The 21,270-nt window shown below is 44.3% G+C and overlaps 1 protein-coding gene across 2 annotated transcripts in view; it reads left to right on the forward strand.

The window, feature by feature from the left end:
- Nucleotides 1-1,104: 1,104 nt before the first annotated feature.
- Nucleotides 1,105-21,270, forward strand: part of STOX1 (storkhead box 1) — a 36,188-nt gene continuing 16,022 nt past the window's right edge. Inside the window, exon 1 of one of the 2 annotated variants that reach the window (XM_069979116.1) lies at nt 1,105-1,180. Coding sequence is in view for 1 of the 2 variants with exons in the window: in XM_069979115.1 (XP_069835216.1) it covers nt 1,286-1,586 (301 nt within the window). In the remaining variant the exon portion in view is untranslated. Of the gene's footprint in view, nt 1,181-1,225; nt 1,587-21,270 lie in introns of those variants that run through there. The other variant, XM_069979115.1, reaches the window with a different exon arrangement.

A 21,270-nucleotide genomic window follows, 5' to 3' on the forward strand; every position in this document is an offset into this window, starting at 1 on the left:
CCCGCACATCGCTGCCATCCCTCTCCCGCACATCGCTGCCATCCCTCTCCCGCACAGCGCTGCCATCCCTCTCCCGCACATTGCTGCCATCCCTCTCTCCCGCACATTGCTGCCATCCCTCTCTCCCGCACATTGCTGCCATCCCTCTCTCCCGCACAGCGCTGCCATCCCTCTCCCGCACATTGCTGCCATCCCTCTCTCCCGCACATTGCTGCCATCCCTCTCCCGCACAGCGCTGCCATCCCTCTCCCGCACATCGCTGCCATCCCTCTCCCGCACATTGCTGCCATCCCTCTCCCGCACATCGCTGCCATCCCTCTCCCGCACATCGCTGCCATCCCTCTCCCGCACATCGCTGCCATCCCTCTCCCGCACAGCGCTGCCATCCCTCTCTCCCGCACATCGCTGCCATCCCTCTCCCGCACATCGCTGCCATCCCTCTCCCGCACATCGCTGCCATCCCTCTCCCGCACATCGCTGCCATTCCTCTCCCGCACATCGCTGCCATCCCTCTCCCGCACATCGCTGCCATCCCTCTCCCGCACATCGCTGCCATCCCTCTCTCCCGCACATCGCTGCCATCCCTCTCCAGCACATTGCTGCCATCCCTCTCCCGCACATCGCTGCCATCCCTCTCCCGCACATCGCTGCCATCCCTCTCCCGCACATTGCTGCCATCCCTCTCCCGCACAGCGCTGCCATCCCTCTCCCGCACAGCGCTGCCATCCCTCTCCCGCACATTGCTGCCATCCCTCTCCCGCACATCGCTGCCATCCCTCTCCCGCACATTGCTGCCATCCCTCTCCAGCACATCGCTGCCATCCCTCTCCCGCACATCGCTGCCATCCCTCTCCCGCACATTGCTGCCATCCCTCTCCCGCACAGCGCTGCCATTCCTCTCCCGCACATTGCTGCCATCCCTCTCCCGCACAGCGCTGCCATCCCTCTCTGCTGCACATCGCTGCCATCCCTTTCTGCTGCACATTGCTGCCATCCCTCTCCCGCACAGCGCTGCCATCCCTCTCCCGCACATTGCTGCCATCCCTCTCCCGCACATCGCTGCCATCCCTCTCCCGCACATTTTTGCCATCCCTCTCCCGCAAACACCTCAACACACACCAAGGTGCACAGCAGCGCCCCGCCCCCCGATCACCGACACTTCTGATTGGCTGAGTCTGAGGTGAGTGGCGCCCGGGGGCCCCGCCCCGCAGTGTGGTGGCAGTAACCCGGGCAGCGGAGTGTAATTGATGAGAGCCGTGTATGTGCGCGGTGCCCGGAGCTCAGGATGTCCCGGGACAGGGCGGTGCAGCTGGCCCCTTCCTCGCTCGCCCTGGTCCTGTGTAGACTGGACGGCTCCGGGGCGGAGGAGAAGGGCAGCCAAGTATTCCAGGACTTCCAGGCTGCTAATGCGAGGTGCTTCTGGAACAGGAGGCTGGTGCGGGCTGTGGCCGAGGTCGCCTTCCAGGGCTGGCTGGAGAGCTGGGTGCTGCTGGTCCAGGGCCAGAGTGCCAGCCTGGAGGTGCTGAGGGACGCCTGGGTCAGGAGGGCACTGAGACCCCCGAGGGGCTTCATCATCACTGCGCTGGGTGAGTAATGGGGGGTCCGGGCATGTGTATCACATTGCTGCTCAGAGATGGGGTATAAGCTTACTGCAGGGGCCCCCACCTGTGGCCCCCCAGCTAGTGCTGTACTACAACCCTCATCATCATACAGCCGGGGAGACACAGGGTACTGGATGGGGAAAGACACTGACCCCTAGCAGTGCCCTATAGTGGGGTCAGGGGAGGTTTGTTTGCTAGGACAAGGACTGAACATGGTCCCTAGTACTGGGGTAGGGAAGCCTGGCCCTCCAGCTGCTGCAAAACTACAACTCCCATTATGTCTGGACAGCTAAAGCATGATGGGAGTTGTAGTTTTGCTACAGCTGGAGAGCCAAGGTTCCCTACCCCTGCCCTAGTGGATAAGGTTTGGTTCCATGAAATCTATGGGCTTGCTGTATACCATAGTATATACTGCTGTACCTTTCGGCCAGTGCCCTTATGTATACAGATGGCATAGAGCCCTGGTGCTGTGTGAGCCCATCATCAGACAGACACAGCACCCTGAGCTTCTACAACCTATCACAGCCAGGAGGAGGTGTAGCATGTAGTGTAGTGTGCTTCTATGGTGCGTGTAGTGTAGTGTAGTGTGCTTCTATGGTGCGTGTAGTGTAGTGTGCTTCTATGGTGCGTGTAGTGTAGTGTAGTGTAGTGTGCTTCTATGGTGCGTGTAGTGTAGTGTGCTTCTATGGTGCGTGTAGTGTAGTGTGCTTCTATGGTGCGTGTAGTGTAGTGTGCTTCTATGGTGCGTGTAGTGTAGTGTGCTTCTATGGTGCGTGTAGTGTAGTGTGCTTCTATGGTGCATGTAGTGTAGTGTGCTTCTATGGTGCGTGTAGCATGTAGTGTGCTTCTATGGTGCGTGTAGCATGTAGTGTAGTGTGCTTCTATGGTGCGTGTAGCATGTAGTGTAGTGTGCTTCTATGGTGCGTGTAGCATGTAGTGTAGTGTGCTTCTATGGCGCGTGTAGCATGTAGTGTAGTTTGCTTCTATGAAGCGTGTAGCATGTAGTGTAGTGTGCTTCTATGGTGCGTGTAGCATGTAGTGTAGTGTGCTTCTATGGCGCGTGTAGCATGTAGTGTAGTTTGCTTCTATGGTGCGTGTAGCATGTAGTGTAGTGTGCTTCTATGGTGCGTGTAGCATGTAGTGTACTGTGCTTCTTTGGTGTGTGTAGCATGTAGTGTAGTGTGCTTCTATGGTGTGTGTAGCATGTAGTGTAGTGTGCTTCTATGGTGTGTGTAGCATGTAGTGTAGTGTACTTCTATGGAGCACCATGTGCGATCTGCTGGTACCTGTACTTGGAGTGTCTGGAAGCGGCCTTAGGTGCATGCACATATGGAAGCATGGGTTATGTGGATGCCATACATCTGTGGCAGAATGGTATAACTGTAAAGTGGCATCCTGTAAGGATAGATGGTGACGCAGCCAATGTGTATGTTGGGGTCAAATTGGTAACATTCCTATAAAACTTATTTAACTGCAGTCTTAAAGGGGAACTCTTTTCCCCAAAAAGTTTCTTCATTCAAACTTTTCATTGGATATTGCACACAAGTGAAGGCCAGGTCCGGGATGAGTTTGGGAAGTTGCTTAGCAACAGGCCCAGCCACCAGTGACCACGCTGGATCTCCATGTTCTTGCGGAGACCACAGTGCTGGCATATTTCTTATAGTGCTCCACCACAGTTCCTGCCCCCTGTATATTGCTGGGATAGCTGGCTGCCATCCACTTGTGGTATGCAGGCGCTTAGAGGAAAGGAGACCAGGAAGATTTGCTAATACTGTTTTTTTCCCATTAGATATAGTAGTATTGATTCTGAATGCCATCGGTATGAAGTTGTTTTTCATTTAGGCTCAATCTTACTATTGAATCACTCTGCTCCCAGACCCTGTTGGGGTCTATGAAGTTATTGGCCAGTGGTGATGGCATATAGACACATATAAACCCCAGGGGGGGCACTTTGATACCCCAGTGTCTCCCTGCTGGAGGTTTTCTTTCATTGCACTCTGCAGGTACTGTCTGTAGACTGTTCACAGCCCTATTGTAATTGTTCCAGCACCTTTTTTCCTTCTCTGCTGTTGTGAAAATCCACACTTGGGAATCTCCATTTGTTTTTCACACCTTGGTTCCTGGCACTGTACCCTGGATTGCACAGGGTACCTGCTCTGCCCATGGCTGCCTGCTTGCATTTAGCATAGGTTGCTGTTTGTCTTATACATTATAGCAGGAGATACAAGCCTTGTACACGGAACGATTATCGTTCGAAAAATCGTTAAATCGTTCGGATTTGAACGATAATCATTTCGTCTCATAGCAGGCAACGTTTAAACGACCAACGAGAAATCGTTGATCGTTTAATAGGATCCGGACCTATTTTTATCGTTTGATCGTTCGCTCATCGTTCGCACATCGTTCGCACATCGTTCGCACATCGTTCGGTGGAATAAGAATTCACAGCTGAAATGTACGCAATAGCGACGACTAAACAACCGCAAGAACGATCATAAATAACGATCATCGTTTCGTGTACTTGGGCGAACGATTTCGGGTCGTTTGCCTTAGCGGTCGTTTAAGATCGTTTATCGTTAATCGTTAGTCGTCGGAAAATTGCTTGGTGTAATAGTACCCTAAGACATGTATATCCGCATAGGGAAGTGCTACCAAGCAGGGGTCCCTTAACTTTTAATTAAGGGTTCTTTAGATCCCAGTAACAATAAGACACCCTGTTTATAATAGGGAAGACGGACTGATGTCATCCTGCTGTGCAAAGCAGTAAATGTGTCTGAGCCAAGAGATAGCTATCCCCAGCTACTGAGCTTCTCTGGCAGGATGACATTACTGGGTAGCTAGAGCTCCAGTACTGTATGGGTTAATGTGGTTTCCCTTATCTCTCAGTTGTTACATGGTGTGTACACTGGATTTCCCACTCGGAGCTGGTGTCAGTCTCAGGCTTTCTATAGCACTGAATGGCATTGTGCGTATTCATTGGGGAGGAATGATTAATGTAACAGCAAAGCCGGTAAACAAACTGTTCCCTCATTTGTTCAGAGCTAAAATTGTATTTAGACTCTTGTGTACAGCGCCTTGTTGGCGACCGGTGACAGATCTGTGTGTGACAACTGGACGTGTATCCATGGGTGGCTGCGGCCAGACGTCAGGGGTTGGTTAGGGACAAAGGTATGTGTGTTTGTGTTGATGTATGTATATATATATCAGTTTACAGAGTGATCACAGTTATTCTGCTTCTACATATTAGGGTATATAATATTATGCAATGAGCAGTAGGCTTTTTTAGAGGTTTGGAAATGTCCTTTCTACATCAGTGTCCAAAATTTGGCCTTTTCTAACCATTGAAACATCTTAGTTCCCATTCAGTTTAAGTGCCAAGACATGCCTATATATGCCCTGTGTGGGATATAATTGGGATCTAAACTCAACCCCGTAGCAAAAAAGTTTCCTGTGCAAAAAAAAAAAAAGCCTGTCAAAATGTCTAAAAAAAGTTTAAACAGTCTAGAAATAAAGAGCCCAAAAGCAAAAATAAAAAAGTATTACAAAAAAGAAAAGCAAAAAGTCTATGTGCACATAGCCTTATGGGGAAGGTTGTTGGTGAATAAGCTTGCCCACAGCTGGAGCCTAACACTTTTGCTTTCAGCCGCTTGTATTTCCATATACTGTTTGCAAGAAGCTTCTTATGGATATGAGTCTTATCTCCATATGTGTATTCATAGCATTGTTGTCTCTTATCCGGCACACTGATATGCTAACTCTATATAACCATTGTCTCCGAAAATGTACTTAAAATAAGGTAAATAGATTTTTAAGTAGGTGTAGACATCCGTGCATTACATACTCTGTAAAATGTACTTTGCTGTGCTATATTCTGGCACTATGTAAAGAATAATTCTCATTCTTGACATTGTCTGTGGATCGCTGCATTGACCTGCATCTCTAGCCGCCTTCCTGCCTTCAAGTGATGCAACACTGGATCTATTCAGTGTAACCACATCATATTGCCAAGTGGAAGTGGATTCTCAGAGAAGTGTTTCTCACAGCCTAAGAATCGATGCCTGTTCTAGAACTGAAGCTATTAATCGGTGAGACACCTCGCAGTTACACCCCCTGTACAGGATTGGAGGCAGGGGTGGACGCTTGCTGCTGATGCCTCACTCCACGCTTGTTCTTATAGAAGTTCTGGAGTATCTCATTGACTCCGACAATCTATTATACTTTGTCCATTCTTTATCGGTGATGTTGACAATGCAGCGGAATCACCATCCTCCCCTTATCTTTATAGTAAAAAGCAGATTTTTCAGCATGTTAGCTATACTTTGGGCTGGATAGCTGTGCCTGCACCATGCATATCACAGCCTGGTTATTTCTTTATTTATTCATTTATTTTGACAGGGAGAATTGTATTTTACAGCAGTGCCATGGTTAACTATAAAGACTTCCCACCAGGAATGGACATTACTCATAGATATGACTAGTGATGAGCGGCATCTGCACTCTATTGTCATGCCTGTGATCCCGGCCGCATAGTTGCGATCCCGAGAATATGCCCGGACTATGCGGCCGGAATCACAGGCATGCTGATAGAGCGAACTGCTTTCAGACCAAAAGTCCGAATGATTCACTCATCTCTAGATATGACAAGGGTGCACATGACTTGAGGAGCTAATTTGACTTTTACATGGCTCTATGTTGTGTGTACATAGAAGGGGATAGAAGACAACCCAATACGTCAGACTGCAGTATCCAGTTGACTATTGGGTTTATGGTTTGTTTTACTATTCTCCTGGCCTCCATATTCCTCATACAGGTTGAGTAATGAGAGCTGGAGACATGTTTTTTTTTCTGGTCGCTCTGTTGTAATGTAATATCCATCAAAGGATTTGCATAACAAGTTCCTTGTAATGAGTTGTATCCCATTACATTGTCCAATACTGAACAGCTGTTTGTCTGTATACACACCTTTGGTACTTACGGAAAGTTATAATGCGTTGTTTTGTGTGATCTTTGAGGATCTTGTCTATTTTAATGCACATTTCACATACTCCTATGACTGAATATGAAGAAACAGTTTAATTCCATAGGTCTTATACACATTGAAGTGATGACAGTACTTGGAAACATTAAAGGGGTTATCCAGCGCTACAAAAACACGGTCACTTTTCCCCCTACTGTTGTCTCCAGTTCAGGTGCGATTTGCAATTAAGCTCCATTTACTTCAATAGAATAGGAGACTGGAGACAACAGTAGGGGGAAAGTGGCCATGTTCTTGTAGTGCTGGATAACCCCTTTAAACTACTAGAGTGTATGAAGACTTTAGAGCAATCTGTATTTGCTGTTGGAGTATGCTGGTTGATGTTGATGCTGCTCATGCAGTTTATACAAGGGAATGGTCAATGACCTAAATGTTCTGACTGTGTTCTACTGGAGCCCTGCTCTGTATGTCATGTGCAGGTCTGTATTCAGGAAGCAAGTACTGGACTAACCACACAGGTCTGATGATCTGAATTGATGGCCTGACACCATTAGAAAGGGAAGTATTGATGAGAACTAAAACTGTGATTAACAATGTCCGCAGGATCCATTGGTAATAAATATAATACTGAATGGCAATACTTATTGGATAGCTACCTCAGCTGACTGCTTATCGTACAGTTGTCTCTCCATGCCCAATGTCAGGTCGGCTGGCAGAGTCTGCCTGGACATCCCCTTTAATTGTGTGTGCATGTGATTCTGGGTGTGGTGTCCTCACTATTCATATGGGATCACTTTATATTGAATTAGTAACATAAGCTGCTGTTTGTCCCTGAAGGAAGGGATATAGAAGCCCAGCTGTCCTATTGTAAGCTGCGTGATTATAAATAAGGAAATCGTCTCGCAAAAATGATTGTGTAATGATGGAAGCCATAGATACAGCCCCACAGACAAGTTCTGCCAGAAGTACTTACAATTATTTACTGGGTAGAGCCCCCCCCATTAGCATGTAGACATGAAATAAGAATTTAGGGGCCAAGTTTTATTTTACTAAACATTGCATGTTAAAGGGGTTATCCCAAGAATAAAGGTTATGCCCTATTCACAGGATAAGTTATGACTAGAGATGAGTGAACTTACTGTAGGTTCATCTGAACCCGACCACTCTGCTGTTGAATCCCTCTCACCATAAAAGATAGATGCAGGCCTAGGGCTGCTTGGAAAACCTCAATACAGCCATAGGTCTCCTAGCCCTATATCTGTCTTTTACAGTAATGAGATTGGGATGATTGTACTGCAAGTTTGCTCATCTCTAGTTATAACTAGCTGAGACCCCGACTGATCACGAGAATGGAGCCACAGCACATATTCACTCTTATCAATGTTCAAAAGTCCCATATAGAATAAAAGAAGCTGCAAGCATGTGGGGATCTCAGTGGTAAGAACGACACTAAGCAGCTGGATATCCCCTATCTTATGGCTGACCATTCAGGTAAAGTGCATATAGTTACAGGAATGGTAGGGCAGGGGACATAGCAATAAAATAAAAACAGCTATGTATTCAGGGCACACAAGGCTACATATGACATGTTGACCACAGGTCCTCTTAAAGCTCATAAGATGATGGTTCTTCTGGAATCCAGCTCAGTTAGTCATCTAATGATACTTTCTGCCAAAAAGCATTATAAACCTATATGGTGATGTAGATTTTTTTTTAACTTGATCTGATTGTAGCATCTTCCAGTTCATTCCGTGCTAAAATTACTTTTAGGCCTGAGATCCACGGTCAGGATCAACAGTTGCCTGTAGCCAAATGGTAGAATTCTCAGCTGCCATACCCTGGCACAGTACATCTGTTGTTTGGGTTGTCTCAGCCTTGTAGATGCACTCAAGTGAACATTGTTACTCAATGGAAATAGTAAAAGGGCAGCCACACTGCGCCATAGCTCCTGTTGGACACAGGCAGCAGGAGTTTGCATGTAGATGACACACAGTATAAAGTCTGGCTGATTGGGGGTGCATAGGGGCTTCCGTCAATGGAACATGTTGGTGAGAAAAGGAATCAGCATCTGGAATTTCAACTTTGTTCCTCAGGAAGAAAACTAGCTGGAAAAATATAGTGGCCAATTGATCATTCAGCTTACAGGTATCTCTACCAGTTCCTCCCTTCTATACACGTGCATGCTAGGATTAGCATGTGTAATGAATGGAGAAAGAGTGGAATCCCGTTGCTGCCAGACTCCTCATGCAACAGCTTCCTTCGGGGAGAGTCAGAAGGTCCCCATACACATTAGATGGTCATAGGCAAATTAATATGGAGTTATTTCCTATTAACCGTGTCTTCCACCTTATAATGATGGCGCTGAAGACTGTCACCAAAGTAAGAGAAGGAGGAAGGTAAAATAACCGCCTGACTGATGTTTTTTTGACCTACCTGATATTGTATAGTAATGGCTTGTCCCGTGTGCACTTGAGGCACGACCGGTGAGGATTTTCGGGCACCACCCCTCATTCAGCCGCCTAGGGAGTTCTGTGGAATGCAGTCATTATAATTTAGGTCGGAAAATTACACAGAATAAAGGAGTCTCAGACCGTCCCTGTATAATTGTAAAAATATGCTAACCAAAGTGGTGACCTTCTTTTTAGAAGAGATTGACCTTGTACCAACATCCATCTCAGAGGGATGGGTGGAAGTGTAAATATAATTATCATGATGTTAACATTTTATTTCCAAAAGCATTCCACTGAAGACCTGCCTGCCCCGAGATTATTCCAGAATGTCACAAGCCTCCCGCTTATTAAACGGGATCTGTTTTCCTTATAGCATGTGGTTCAGCTCTTTCACGGAGCTTCTATATACAGCTTATTAGGAAGAAGAGGATTTGCAATTGAGCTTCACAGATGTATGTTTTGCCTGTATGATTAAAGCTGAGCCTCCCACTTTGGCGAGTGAAAGCCTTGTGTCTTCACTGTGGTCACTTTCCAGGACTTCATCGGAGAAGTTAGTCACTTTTGAAGCCTGAGCTTAAGGTTTAAGAAAGCAAAATTACAGAAATGTTCCATATAAAAATAAGACGTCCAGCAACACTGAGAGGCCTAAAAATGCTGTTTTTCTCCACTTATCTTATGATATTCAAGAGTTCAGATCTGTATTGGCATTAAAATAATTAAATAAATTGTAATAGATATACTTTCTAAATTCTAAGTTTTAAATGTTAGGCTTTATTTTGGTGTATACAGTCCTAAATAGGCACTGCTTCAGCAAACCTTGCATAGATCAAACAGAGGTAAGAAATAATATATCATATCAGCCAAAAATACTTCCTTCTTCTGTTATCAAGCATCTTCTCTTTTCCCTCTTTTATTCACTATCAACACTATTTTATTAACTATTATTCACTCATCAATTTAGCAACTTTTGTTTACTGGTTATGACCTGTACAAGTCTATGGAGGAGGGAGGGGGAAGATGAATGGGGTAGTGCAGAGAGCAGGCTCGGACTGGCCCACAGGGGAGCAGGGGAATCCTCCGGTGGGCCCTACCCATTGGTGGGCCCTGAGCAGGAGGTCTGCATCCCTGTTTAGCAGATTTTTATTAAAGTATTGTATTGCCCCCCAAAAGTTATACAGATTACCAATATACACTTATTACGGGAAATGCACATAAAGTGCTTTTTTCCCCTGCACTTACTACTGCATCAAGGCTTCACTTCCTGGATAACATGGTGATGTCACGACCCGACTCCCAGAGCTGTGCGGGCTATGGCTGCTGGAGAGGATGATGGCAGAGGGATGCTCAGTGTCCCTCCAGTGCCCTGTGTCCCTCAGTGTCCCCCTGCCATCATCCTCTCCAGCAGCCTAAGCCCGCACAGCACTGGGAGTCGGGTCGTGACATCATCATGTTATCCAGGCAGTGAAGCCTTGATGCAGTAGTAAGTGCAGGGGAAAAAAGCACTTTATGTGCATTTCCCGTAATAAGTGTATATTGGTGATTTGTATAACCTTTGGGGGGCAATACAATACTTGAAATTGTTTTTTTGCCAGACTTCTCCTTTAAGTGGAAGGCTTTGCTGTTTGCATAGAGCAGGGATGGGGAACCTTCGACCCTACATCAATTGCAAAACTACAACTCCCATCATGCCTGGACAGCTCCTATACACTAGAACAGGGATGGGGAACCTTCGGCCTTCCAGCTGTGGCAAAACTACAACTCCCATCATGCCTGGACAGCTCCTATACACTAGAACAGGGATGGGGAACATTTGACCCTCCAGCAGTTGCAAAACTACAACTCCCATCATGCCTGGACAGCTCCTATACACTAGAACAGGGATGGGAACCTTTGGCCTTCCAGCTGTTGCAAAACTACAACTCCCATCATGCCCAGACAGCCTTCGGCTGTCCAGGCATGTTGGGAATTGTAGTTTTGCAACAGCTAAAAGGACGAAGGTTCCGCATCCCTGGCATAGCGTGTCTAACCAGTTACTAACAGTGAGCAAGCATTGCCGGTCACATACACAGTACTGTGCAAAGTCGCTATAGTAATGTGAAAGGTTTGGCGCTGGGTATATCTGGTGTATGTAGGGTGGGCCCCTAGGATAAAATATTCCCTGGTGGGCCCAAGGTACCCCAGTCCGACACTGGCAGAGAGCAAAAGATGGCAAAAAGACAACTTGCAAAAAAATTGCATGCGCGTTTGGACAATTCCGAGCATGCTGGAGGTTCGCTTATCTCTAGTAGAAAACTCTAAGTTGCCGTTATGTTTCCATAGGGATGGGGATGCTGAGAACGAATGTAATATTCTTAGCTTCATGCTCAGTGTAACTTTTTAATTTAAATCATCAGGTTTACTCATATATAAATTAGCCGGTTTGGTGCATTGGGAGTATAGCCCTCTGGCCGATCCTACCCGTCCCTACTCAAGAATATTGAGGTGGTGCTCTGCAGTGATATCACTTTGGCTCTCAACACTGCAGAATGCCTGGTGACTACTTATAAGGAGGCAGCGGGTGGGTGGACTAAGGGCTGTAGTCCTGGCCCCAAGGCACCAACCCACTCAATTTCCTATTAATTAAATGGAAATTTTAACAAAAAATGGCAATGAGGAAGGTAAGAAAATAACCTTCATTTTCAGCATCATGTGATCTATGGAAATGGATTTCTTTAAAGGGAACCCACCCCTGGACAGGGCCCCGCATACATATCCACTCCTGCGTGTCCCGCTTCCGGTGCCGGTCCGTTACACGCAGGAGCAGATATGAATGCGGGGCCCTGTCCAGGGGGGAGGTGGGTTCGTGGGGGGGGGGCTGCCCGGCGTGACAGGTTCCCTATAAGATTGGCAAAAGTATGTTGTGTTTTATAACTACTTTTCTCATATTAAATTTAGTTTGAATTTTATGTTTCACTCTGTAACTTTTGTGTGTGTAGTGAGGCGAGGGTCTGTAGGCTAGTGGTCCTGCAATTTGTCAGCAGATCTCTGGGGCTGTAGACATTCAATATTAGCTGGTTGTTCAGCTGGCACGCCTCACTTTCTATCAATGTCATACTTGCTATTACTTGGATCTTGATGAAAGTTACAAGATAAACTAATGCCTCCCTACTATGTGTGAATGTGCGGAAAATAAGTGACAAATAAGTGTCTGGATGAAGAGACCCCACCAGTAGCTAGAATGAAGGGGCATGAGTACAAATATGCATGCTGTTCTCACTCGCCTCCTGCAAGCAGTTCTTGCCTCATGGGTTTTCTGGGTATGGGCCATGTATATTTTATAACCTGGTGACAAGTCACCCGATCACTTTTTTGTCTCGTTCACCTGATTGACCATGCACCCCAGTTTCTATGGAGAAGGGATGTGAACCTTGCTAAAAATGATTGGGTCCAAAAATATCAGCCTAGTATGTATGTATGTATGTATGTATGTATGTAGTCTGTCAGCGCTAGTCATCTAAGCACTTCTACACACTTTGTATCAGACTTTTTATGATGATAGATTCCTTTTAGCTGGATTCCACATCCTCAACTCATGCAGTTTCTTTTATTTCCAGGTTTTTAGCCCAGGGATATTTCTTCATGTCTGACTTTTTTTTTCTTTACTACTACTTGCCTACAACTATGATGATGTGGGACTCAGCTGGTCTAATATATACATATTCATCCAGATCCCTTGGTTCATGAACCTCAAAAATGAAGATCCTTTTTATTTATTTTCCTGTGAATCCATAGCCCAGTCCATATGTAATGTCATTGTGATCATTGCATAAAGCCTGTTTTCTTTACCTCCGGCTCGCTGTCACGTGGGTGAGGTTGCCGGTCAGCCTTGGGACTCCGGTTTGTGATCTCTTAATTATGTGTTCCCTGAAGACTGGTTTAGTATGCGCGCTCGCTGGGAGCCAGTAACCAGATAGTGTATTTTTGTTTCCATTCTGTTTCGCAGGCTTTTGAAACAAATAGTGTAGTCTTGGGTGAATTACATTAGCCTCCATAGAAAGTCAGCCTGAACCTCCTGAATAAGGCAGGATTTCAGTACTCCGCTTTTATCTTTTATGCAATTTTATAAGTACAAGTGTATTTCTCTTATAGAGTATACTATTTAGAGAAAAGAGTCTTGTTAAGTGTACGGAATATTTTTTAATCTGAATCTGGTAAAGCTAGGGGATATTCCATACTTCTCAATGGCAACCCTGTTATATTGCTTTATAGCTTGATCAAGTCTAGTGGCTATCCATATCTTGGATTTCTGCTGCGGGTGTGTTATACTTTTGCAGTTTGTGGTACTACAGATGAATATAGGGAGTGAAGCTAGCCAGCATGTTGGAGTCCTGTCCCTTCCCTATGAACTGGGTTATATGACTCTTGAAAAAGGAACCGGTACGGTTCCGAAACGCGTTGGATCTTTTTAATAAAGTTTTATAGTTTTACATTATTCATCTGGTCACCATTAGTCGGACCTGCGCCTGGATCCCTATTGTTGGAGTTTGGTGGTGTTTTCCCTATGAACTGACTTTTATTGGGTATTGAGGAAAGTCTGTACGTGAGCTGATATCCACTGCTTCATGGAGATTCCAGGTTGGGAGACTGAACATGAACTTCTCTATAAATTAACCCCTCATCCTTTTCTAGCATAATATATGGCCACAGGGGTTGAGCCTGTGATTCCATGCTTTGTAGCCAGACACTTTGATAGATGGCTCTGGGGCAGGCATTTCCAGAGGGAAATAAACATTCATTCCCCATAAGCCAGATATTTATTTTGTTATACGGACAGATGTGTCGCAGAACTATTTCTATGCTCCATTCCATGGATGACTTGATCCTGGTGGAAGAAAGATAAATCTCTGGTTTACGTTCATGTTGAACTTCAAAGTGATGGTGAATAATTTGACATTGTACAAGTGCACTAGGGTGTGGATATGTGTCCATTTCCCCTGAGTAGCATTAGTATATTCAGTTTCTAAGGGTCAGATCCTGCAGCCATTTATATTGCATTTACCCTTGGGCGCATTTCCTTCAGGCTGTAAAGAGAAGTGTCAGACTGTGTTTACTATACGAGAGGACTGCTAATACGAGGGATGTGCTAATTGTATGGCCTCTGCTGTGACTATGCTAATGATGCCTTCCACTACATAGAGCTTTCCCCACAGGCTATGTTTCTAATGTGTATTCCCTTATGGAAGCCATCAGATCACATCACAACGTCTGGTACAAGTTACAGCCCAAAAGGTCCTGCACTAATGTAGACTAATAAAAGTATTAACATGCGAACCAAATTTCCTTGAGACTTTGCCGCTGGTGTTAGACTAGGTGTGGATTTTCTTCATTGTTTTCAGTATACATTATACTATTTTTTTTTTTTTTTTTTTAAAGGGGAAATGTGTTATTATAACATGTAAATATCCCCCCAAAACATTGAAATGTTCCTCCTGTACTAATAATAGATCTATCTATCTATTAGGGATGGCTATGGCTGTATCCCAGTTTTCCAGGCGGTCCTCCGGCTGTATCCACCCTCTCCACGGAGCGGACAGACAGCAGTAGTCATTGCCAAGAGTTCAGGTTCGTACGAACCTGAACCTCGGCAGGTTCGGACCATCCCTACTATCTATCTATCTATCTATCTATCTATCTATCTATCTATCTATCTATCTCCTATAGCTGTATCCATGTTTTCCAGGCAGTCTTAGGACTTCTTCAAATACAGAGATGTCCAGGTTTGGACGGACGTGAGTCTCAAACTGTATTGTACCTGTCCAAAGATTTCACTGCGCAGTTATATGGCTGACAGCTATTTCTCCTGATGTGCACTTGGGTTGAGCGTGCTTGTGTTCACAGAGGGGAGGAAAGAAATGGATTTTGAGAGAAGAAAAGGTTTGGATGTTCAAATATAACATGGCCAATTCTTCTGGTCCCCGACATCATTCACTGGGGGAGAGTCGGAAGTCCGGCTTCTAAGTAAGGGTTGCACAAGTGTTTGGCCATTCATTACCATTAGAATTTGTCTGCAGATCATGGGGCAATATACCGACATGCATGTTCCATTGAGCCAGTATAAAATGAAGCTATTTAGGCTACTGTATATTTCTGAAGCCTGGGGAAAGCTTATGGGGTGAACATACAAACTCTGTAGATGGATTCAAACCAAGGATATATAAATATTCATGTTCAAAAGCTTAAGAATAGGTATATGATTGACTATTTCTATGAATACCATTCTGAGTTGTCTTGGTGTTGTACACCAGTTACGCCCATATGAGCTGTCCTCAGTACGACTTGGAAACACTGGTCCAGTATGAAGATTGTCTCTTGGTATGAACATGTAGTATTAAGGTACCTGCATTTTCCATTAGTGACATGAGGTATAAACATCCTTTTCATTCACCATTGCTGCCTTTTTATTGACAGACCAGTATAGAAACAGCAGTGATGGATGAAAAGACATCTGTGTGCAAATAGCCTGAAGGATACTCAAGGTCAAGCATGTATTTTAGCATGGCGTCTGCTTCTGTGTATTCTGCTGCTGTAATGCGTAGGTGCTGAGTGCTCACGACACATTGCATTTACATTCTTGTTTCAGAGGGGATGGATTTACCTTATGTCTGATTGAGACATGATATATACTTCCTCTTACACTTTGGATCAGGGGTGTGTGCCTATGTACATATACACTATTGTCAGCGTACTATTTGCTGCTAAAGGAGCTGCTTAGTGTAGACAAATGTAAACCCCCCTCGGGGACAGGCTGAGACCTATAGTAGCTAAATCTGTAGGCATTACATGACATACATTACATTGAAATCCATTAAAGGGTTCACCAAAACTTTTTTTCTTTTAAATCTACTGATGCCAGAAAGTGCCAGAGATTTGTAATTTACTTCTATTAAAATATAATATATATATTTTATAATTTAATAATAATAATAAAATATAGAATGTTCCAGTACTTATCAGCTGCTGTATGTCCTGCAGGAAGTGGTGTATTTTCTCCAGTCTGACACAGTGCTCTCTGCTGCCACCTCTGTCCATGTCAGGAACTGTTCAGAGCAGCAGCCAATTCCCATAGAAAACCTCTCCTGCTCTCCAAACTGGAATAAATACAACTTCCTCCAAGACATACAGCAGCTGATAAGTACTGGAAGACTTGATAATAATAGAAGTAAATTAGAAATTTATGTCACCTTCTGGCACCAGTTTGAAAGAAAAAAAGTTTTAATGCCTATGGGTGGTCCAGGGCTGTGCACAGTTGTGCAGTTATTTTGCTATGGGGTAGACTATGGCTCATAGCAGCCAATCACAGGACAGCATCTCTTTAGATGCGCCCCTCCCAAATAAAAGCTCTGCTGTGATTGGTTACTATTGGCAACAAAGACAAGTTCTCTTTAATTTTTTTTTTTTAACTTTCCCCCGCGTTCCTTCCTTACACACGTTCCGTCATTATATTGGCCACAGTCCAAGAGGGAAACCACAGGGGTTTACAGATACTAACTATAGTGTTACATCCAATCCGTGTTTAGCCAGTAGTATTTACACATGTTAATAGCTTGTATGCCCTAAAAATAGTTAAAGCTCCATTCTAGTCGCTGTTCCTGAAGGCGATTTAATGACATTTCATCTCCCAAATAAATTGCGGCAGACTGGAGTGTATCACGTGTCAGCGGGAGATCGGTCTGGGTGCGAGTCCTATGTATTACATTGCATGTTTCATATTGCAGAATGTTATTGAGAACAATGTAACCCAAGAACGGACATTCTCTCGCTGTAATAACAAAGCCGGGTATATTACTTTGTCCAGCTGTTTCAAAGTGACAAGTTCACAAATGGAAATTATTTCTTGATAAAGTCATTATGCTGAAGCGATAGGATAACAGGAGAGATTCCAGAAATGTGATCGGATATGATTTCAGCCCCTTCCCTCCCGCACACATACACACATCCCCTCGCTAATAGAGAGTCTCACATGATAAATGAATAATGGCGGCCTCATACACCATACAATGCTGCTGCGGAGAGTCTTGTCGGAGGTTGTAAACATTTCACTCACATCCTAGTAAATGCAATCACAGGTTATTGCCATGGTTGGCCCATTTCACTTTTGTGCCAAGAATTTGTGTGTGTGTGTATGCAGCCTTATAGAGGTCTGTTTTATTCCTGCTGTCTTTTGTAGTACTTGCAGAAAGTAACAGTTGCAGAGATTTTTTTTCCTAAAAGGAGTGTTTTGCTGTTCCCCTGTTAGATTTTAGTAGTTGTTAAAATTTGTCAATGTTTGTCAATGGGGTCTGTCCCTGAATACTCTGACACTGTCCAGTCATTGCCATTTTTATCCATAACACCATTCACCCCTGACCCTTAGGACAGTCTTGTTCACAGAACACTTCTTGTGTGGTCCCTCTGAGACTGGGGCGATTTTCTAACAATGTATTGCAAGGGCTCTAGATACAAGAATACAGCAGTATGGAGTAAAAGCCACCATACAGTAATGCAGTGCCACACTGAGTCTAGAAAAGTTTGGTTCAAAAGATGGTGCGACATGACAGAAAATATATTACTTGAATGGTTGACATCACCAGTATCTTGAACCGTCAAGAGTAAGGACTAAAGATAGGTGGTCGCAGAAAGGAATGGCTTTTCCCTTAGAGTTAGTTGGGGGAAGGGTCCTGTTTGGAGAACAGTGTTGCAGAATCCCTGCAATGCCAACAAGGCTGTTCTATCGATTTATATTTCCACCAAGCGTCAATGGAGACCAAATTGGTAAAGCCATGTAAAGTGCTGCGGAATCAGTTGGCGCTACATAAGAATTATTATTATGATGGAGAGAGATGTACACATACCTAGCTGTCCAGTTAGTGGTTGATTGACATGGCAGAATAGTTTTACAGTCTTGCTTACCAGACGTCTTGCTATAAACGTCTAAGGTCAGTTTTTTCCCTCTTTTTGTTGCATTTTAACACTATTTTACAGATTTTTTTTTCTGGTTGTCAGCTCAAAAGATGTAATCACCACATGCAAACCAATTTCCATTAGTCGTTTGATTGTTGCCCGCATACACAGGGAAAGATTATCGCTTAAAATCAAACGATATAATTTTTTTGCATGATAATTTCTTTGTGTAAAAGGAACGTAAGATTTGCCAAATCTAAAAAATTATCCGTTAATTAAGTTGTTAATTGATTAATTTTATAAGTCATTTGACTTCCCCCGATGAATGACTTTGGGGACTAAGGACTAAATTAATTGATGACCGATTCATTCGATTCTGGTTTGGAGAATTACATGGTATAAAGTGATTTTCTACTGTGCCCCTACTCTACATTTTACTATTCCAGCCATGGTTTCATTTGTATCTTGAGTTCTATATCCTTATTTTTTGGCTGTATACTGTTTAGCTATACTTGCATAATGTTTTCCATAATGCTCTCCCCACCCCCACCCCCTTTGCCCCAACCACAGGCCCTCGGAGCCATTTGGTGTGGTTTACCTTGTGTACTGGATTGGGGAGGAACCTATAAACCTCTCTGGGGTGGTAAATCCACAGGAGGCCGCTTCTCTGCTGTTTCCATTCTCATTTGGCATCTTTCATGTGAGTGGTGAGTGTGGCTGAGGGATAGCCCGGGAGCTGCTGCGGCGGCTGGAATTCCTTAGGATACATTAGCAGGGAGCATGTGTTTTAGATGAAGTTACTACACGTTGGAGACTTTCCACTTCCATGCGGCTTCTGGGGTTTTCTCCTTTTAGAATATAAGCTTTTTGAATGGCTCTGGTTGAGAAGCTTAAACAAACTGCCTTGAAAGTAGCCATGCCCACATGTTGTAAAGCTGAGGCTGCCGGAATAGGGATTGCTGTTTTGTTCCAGAGTTTTATGGCACTAAGTGGTAATGCCACTTCCCTTTTGAAGTTTGTAAACTTTTTGTACCATCAGCTTAACGCTTTCATTGAGTTGATATTCACGTACTGAAGACCCTTCAGTTTTCACAAAGTGATTTCCAACTGGGATACCTCCTAAATAAACATCTTCATGCTGAGCAGCATTGAACATAGATAGAAACTCTGTCTAGTGTTTTATTGGTTATACCATATTAAATGGGATGCCCAGTCCTATGCAGGGCTGCCATATAGCTGAAGCATCTGGGGCACAATATTGGCCCAATTTACAAGCCAAAATACTGGCCAAAGTAGCGTTATTTTAGTTCAACTTCTGATATGTCATAGCAACACGTCAAAAGTTTGTGGGGGTGTACATGCTGATACCGATAGCTAGAACAAAGGGACAGAAGCACTTTGCTGAGCATTATGCCCCTTTATTTCTGGGCCCACAGTTTTTACCAAGCAGTACAGTAGTGCCAGCAGCCACATGCCCCTTTGTGGGTGTCACTTTGCTTTGGCCTACTACAGCAGTACTGCCAATACTCTTCTGGTGGTGGGCCTACTCCTATGTAGGCAAGATAAATTATAAAGAAAAAATTCAAGCTATACATGTGTTTAAAGCAAATGTACCATCAGGTACATTTGCTTTAAGTGTTGCTCGTGAATAAAATGGTGCCGGCCTGGGGAATCCGGTGGCGCAGTCTTTTTTTTTTTTTTTAATTTTAACCGCAGCCCAGTTCCCACGCACAGTGCCCTTCTGTTACCGAGCACTGGCCTGGGCTGAAGCATTGGAGGCGGGCCGGCCTGCCCCCCAGTGGGAGGAAACCCCTGCCCCTCTATGACATGCCCGTATTGATTCTAAGGGGTTTCCTTCAACACTTAAAGTGAATGTACTTGATGGTACATTCCCTTTAATTTACTTAATTTCACCAGAGGTTGGAAACCTGTACAAACCCAATCCTTTTTATAGCTGAGAGTTTGTAACAATGTATCCAGTAATCTGCTATGATAGCAGATACATATGTAACAATTATTAGTTGAGTAGGTCTAGCTATGTATGCTTTTTTAACCTCTGGATGTGTAAACTTAAATATTTCCATTCATTGATGACAATTTTTTAGTAAATAGCCTTTCTATAAATTCACAGCCATCTCTTTGCGTGCAGCCAGGTAGTGCAGAGCAATAACTAATAGGTACAGCATTCAGCTGCCAGACCATTTCTCAGAATCGGGGGCACTTACCAGTCATAGTTTCTGACTTATCACTATGACAGGTACCATATAGGATCTTGAGGTCCCCAGTGTAAGGTAATGTAGTGTTCACAAGTGTATTCCAGAAGTAGAACTGTTCCTGTGTGTGGGAACATGGGGGGGGGAGATTTATCAAAGGGTGTAAAATTTAGACTGGTGCAAACTGCCCGCAGCAACCAATCACAGCTCAGCTTTAGGTAGTGCTGAAAGGAAAGCTGAGCTGTGATTGGTTGCTGTGGGTAGTTTGCACCAGTCTAAATTTTACACCCTTTGATAAATCTCCCCTGAGGTGTCCATGTGATGTCTGGTAAGTGATCCTATGATGAAAGCACTTTATGGTAGGTGGTAACAGCTTTTTTTCACACACAAGTATTGTTTGAGAAGAACAGTCAACGTCATTAACAGTTTACACACTTACAACAATTACCGAGTAGCTACACAGCTCTGCAAAGATCTCTCCTCAAAGAATTCAACCTGGCTATTGCTTTCAAGTTGTGGGCTTGTACACATCCCGTTTGTCATCTATGTTGTTTGCGGAGCAGTAAAGGGAACACCTGACAAGCTTTAAAGGGTTTTCCCATAAAGAAATGTGTATTAAATCAAATGGAACATGAGATCAGATTACCATATATTACGGAAACTATTACTTTTGTGGCGTAACCCTTTACCTATTTGAGTAAATTATGAACAGATTTTGTAATAAACCTCTTTTAGGGTAGCTTCACATGTACCGTATCGCTGCGTTTTAAACGCTGCGTTTTTGCTGCGTTTTTTACATGTGCGTTTTGATTTTCACATGATTTTCATGTGAAAATCAAAACGCGCATGTAAAAAACGCAGCAATAAAAATGCAGCGTTAAAAACGCAGCGATACGGTACGTGTGAAGCTACCCTTAGCTGTATATTGCAGATGGCACAGGCATGGCTCTTAAGCACAAACCATCCACATGACGTAACTAAAAGTCTGGTTGCAACTAAGGATTTTAAAAATGTTGGCAACTTGTGTTGAGCTATATGGGCATGCGGCCACTGATCTAAGTGCTGGTGGGCGCACATGCTCAGTTACAAAACCCTTCTCTCACTACAAGATG

Source organism: Dendropsophus ebraccatus, chromosome 8 (genome assembly GCF_027789765.1).
Source record: "Dendropsophus ebraccatus isolate aDenEbr1 chromosome 8, aDenEbr1.pat, whole genome shotgun sequence".
Classification (NCBI taxonomy): Eukaryota; Metazoa; Chordata; class Amphibia; order Anura; family Hylidae; genus Dendropsophus; species Dendropsophus ebraccatus.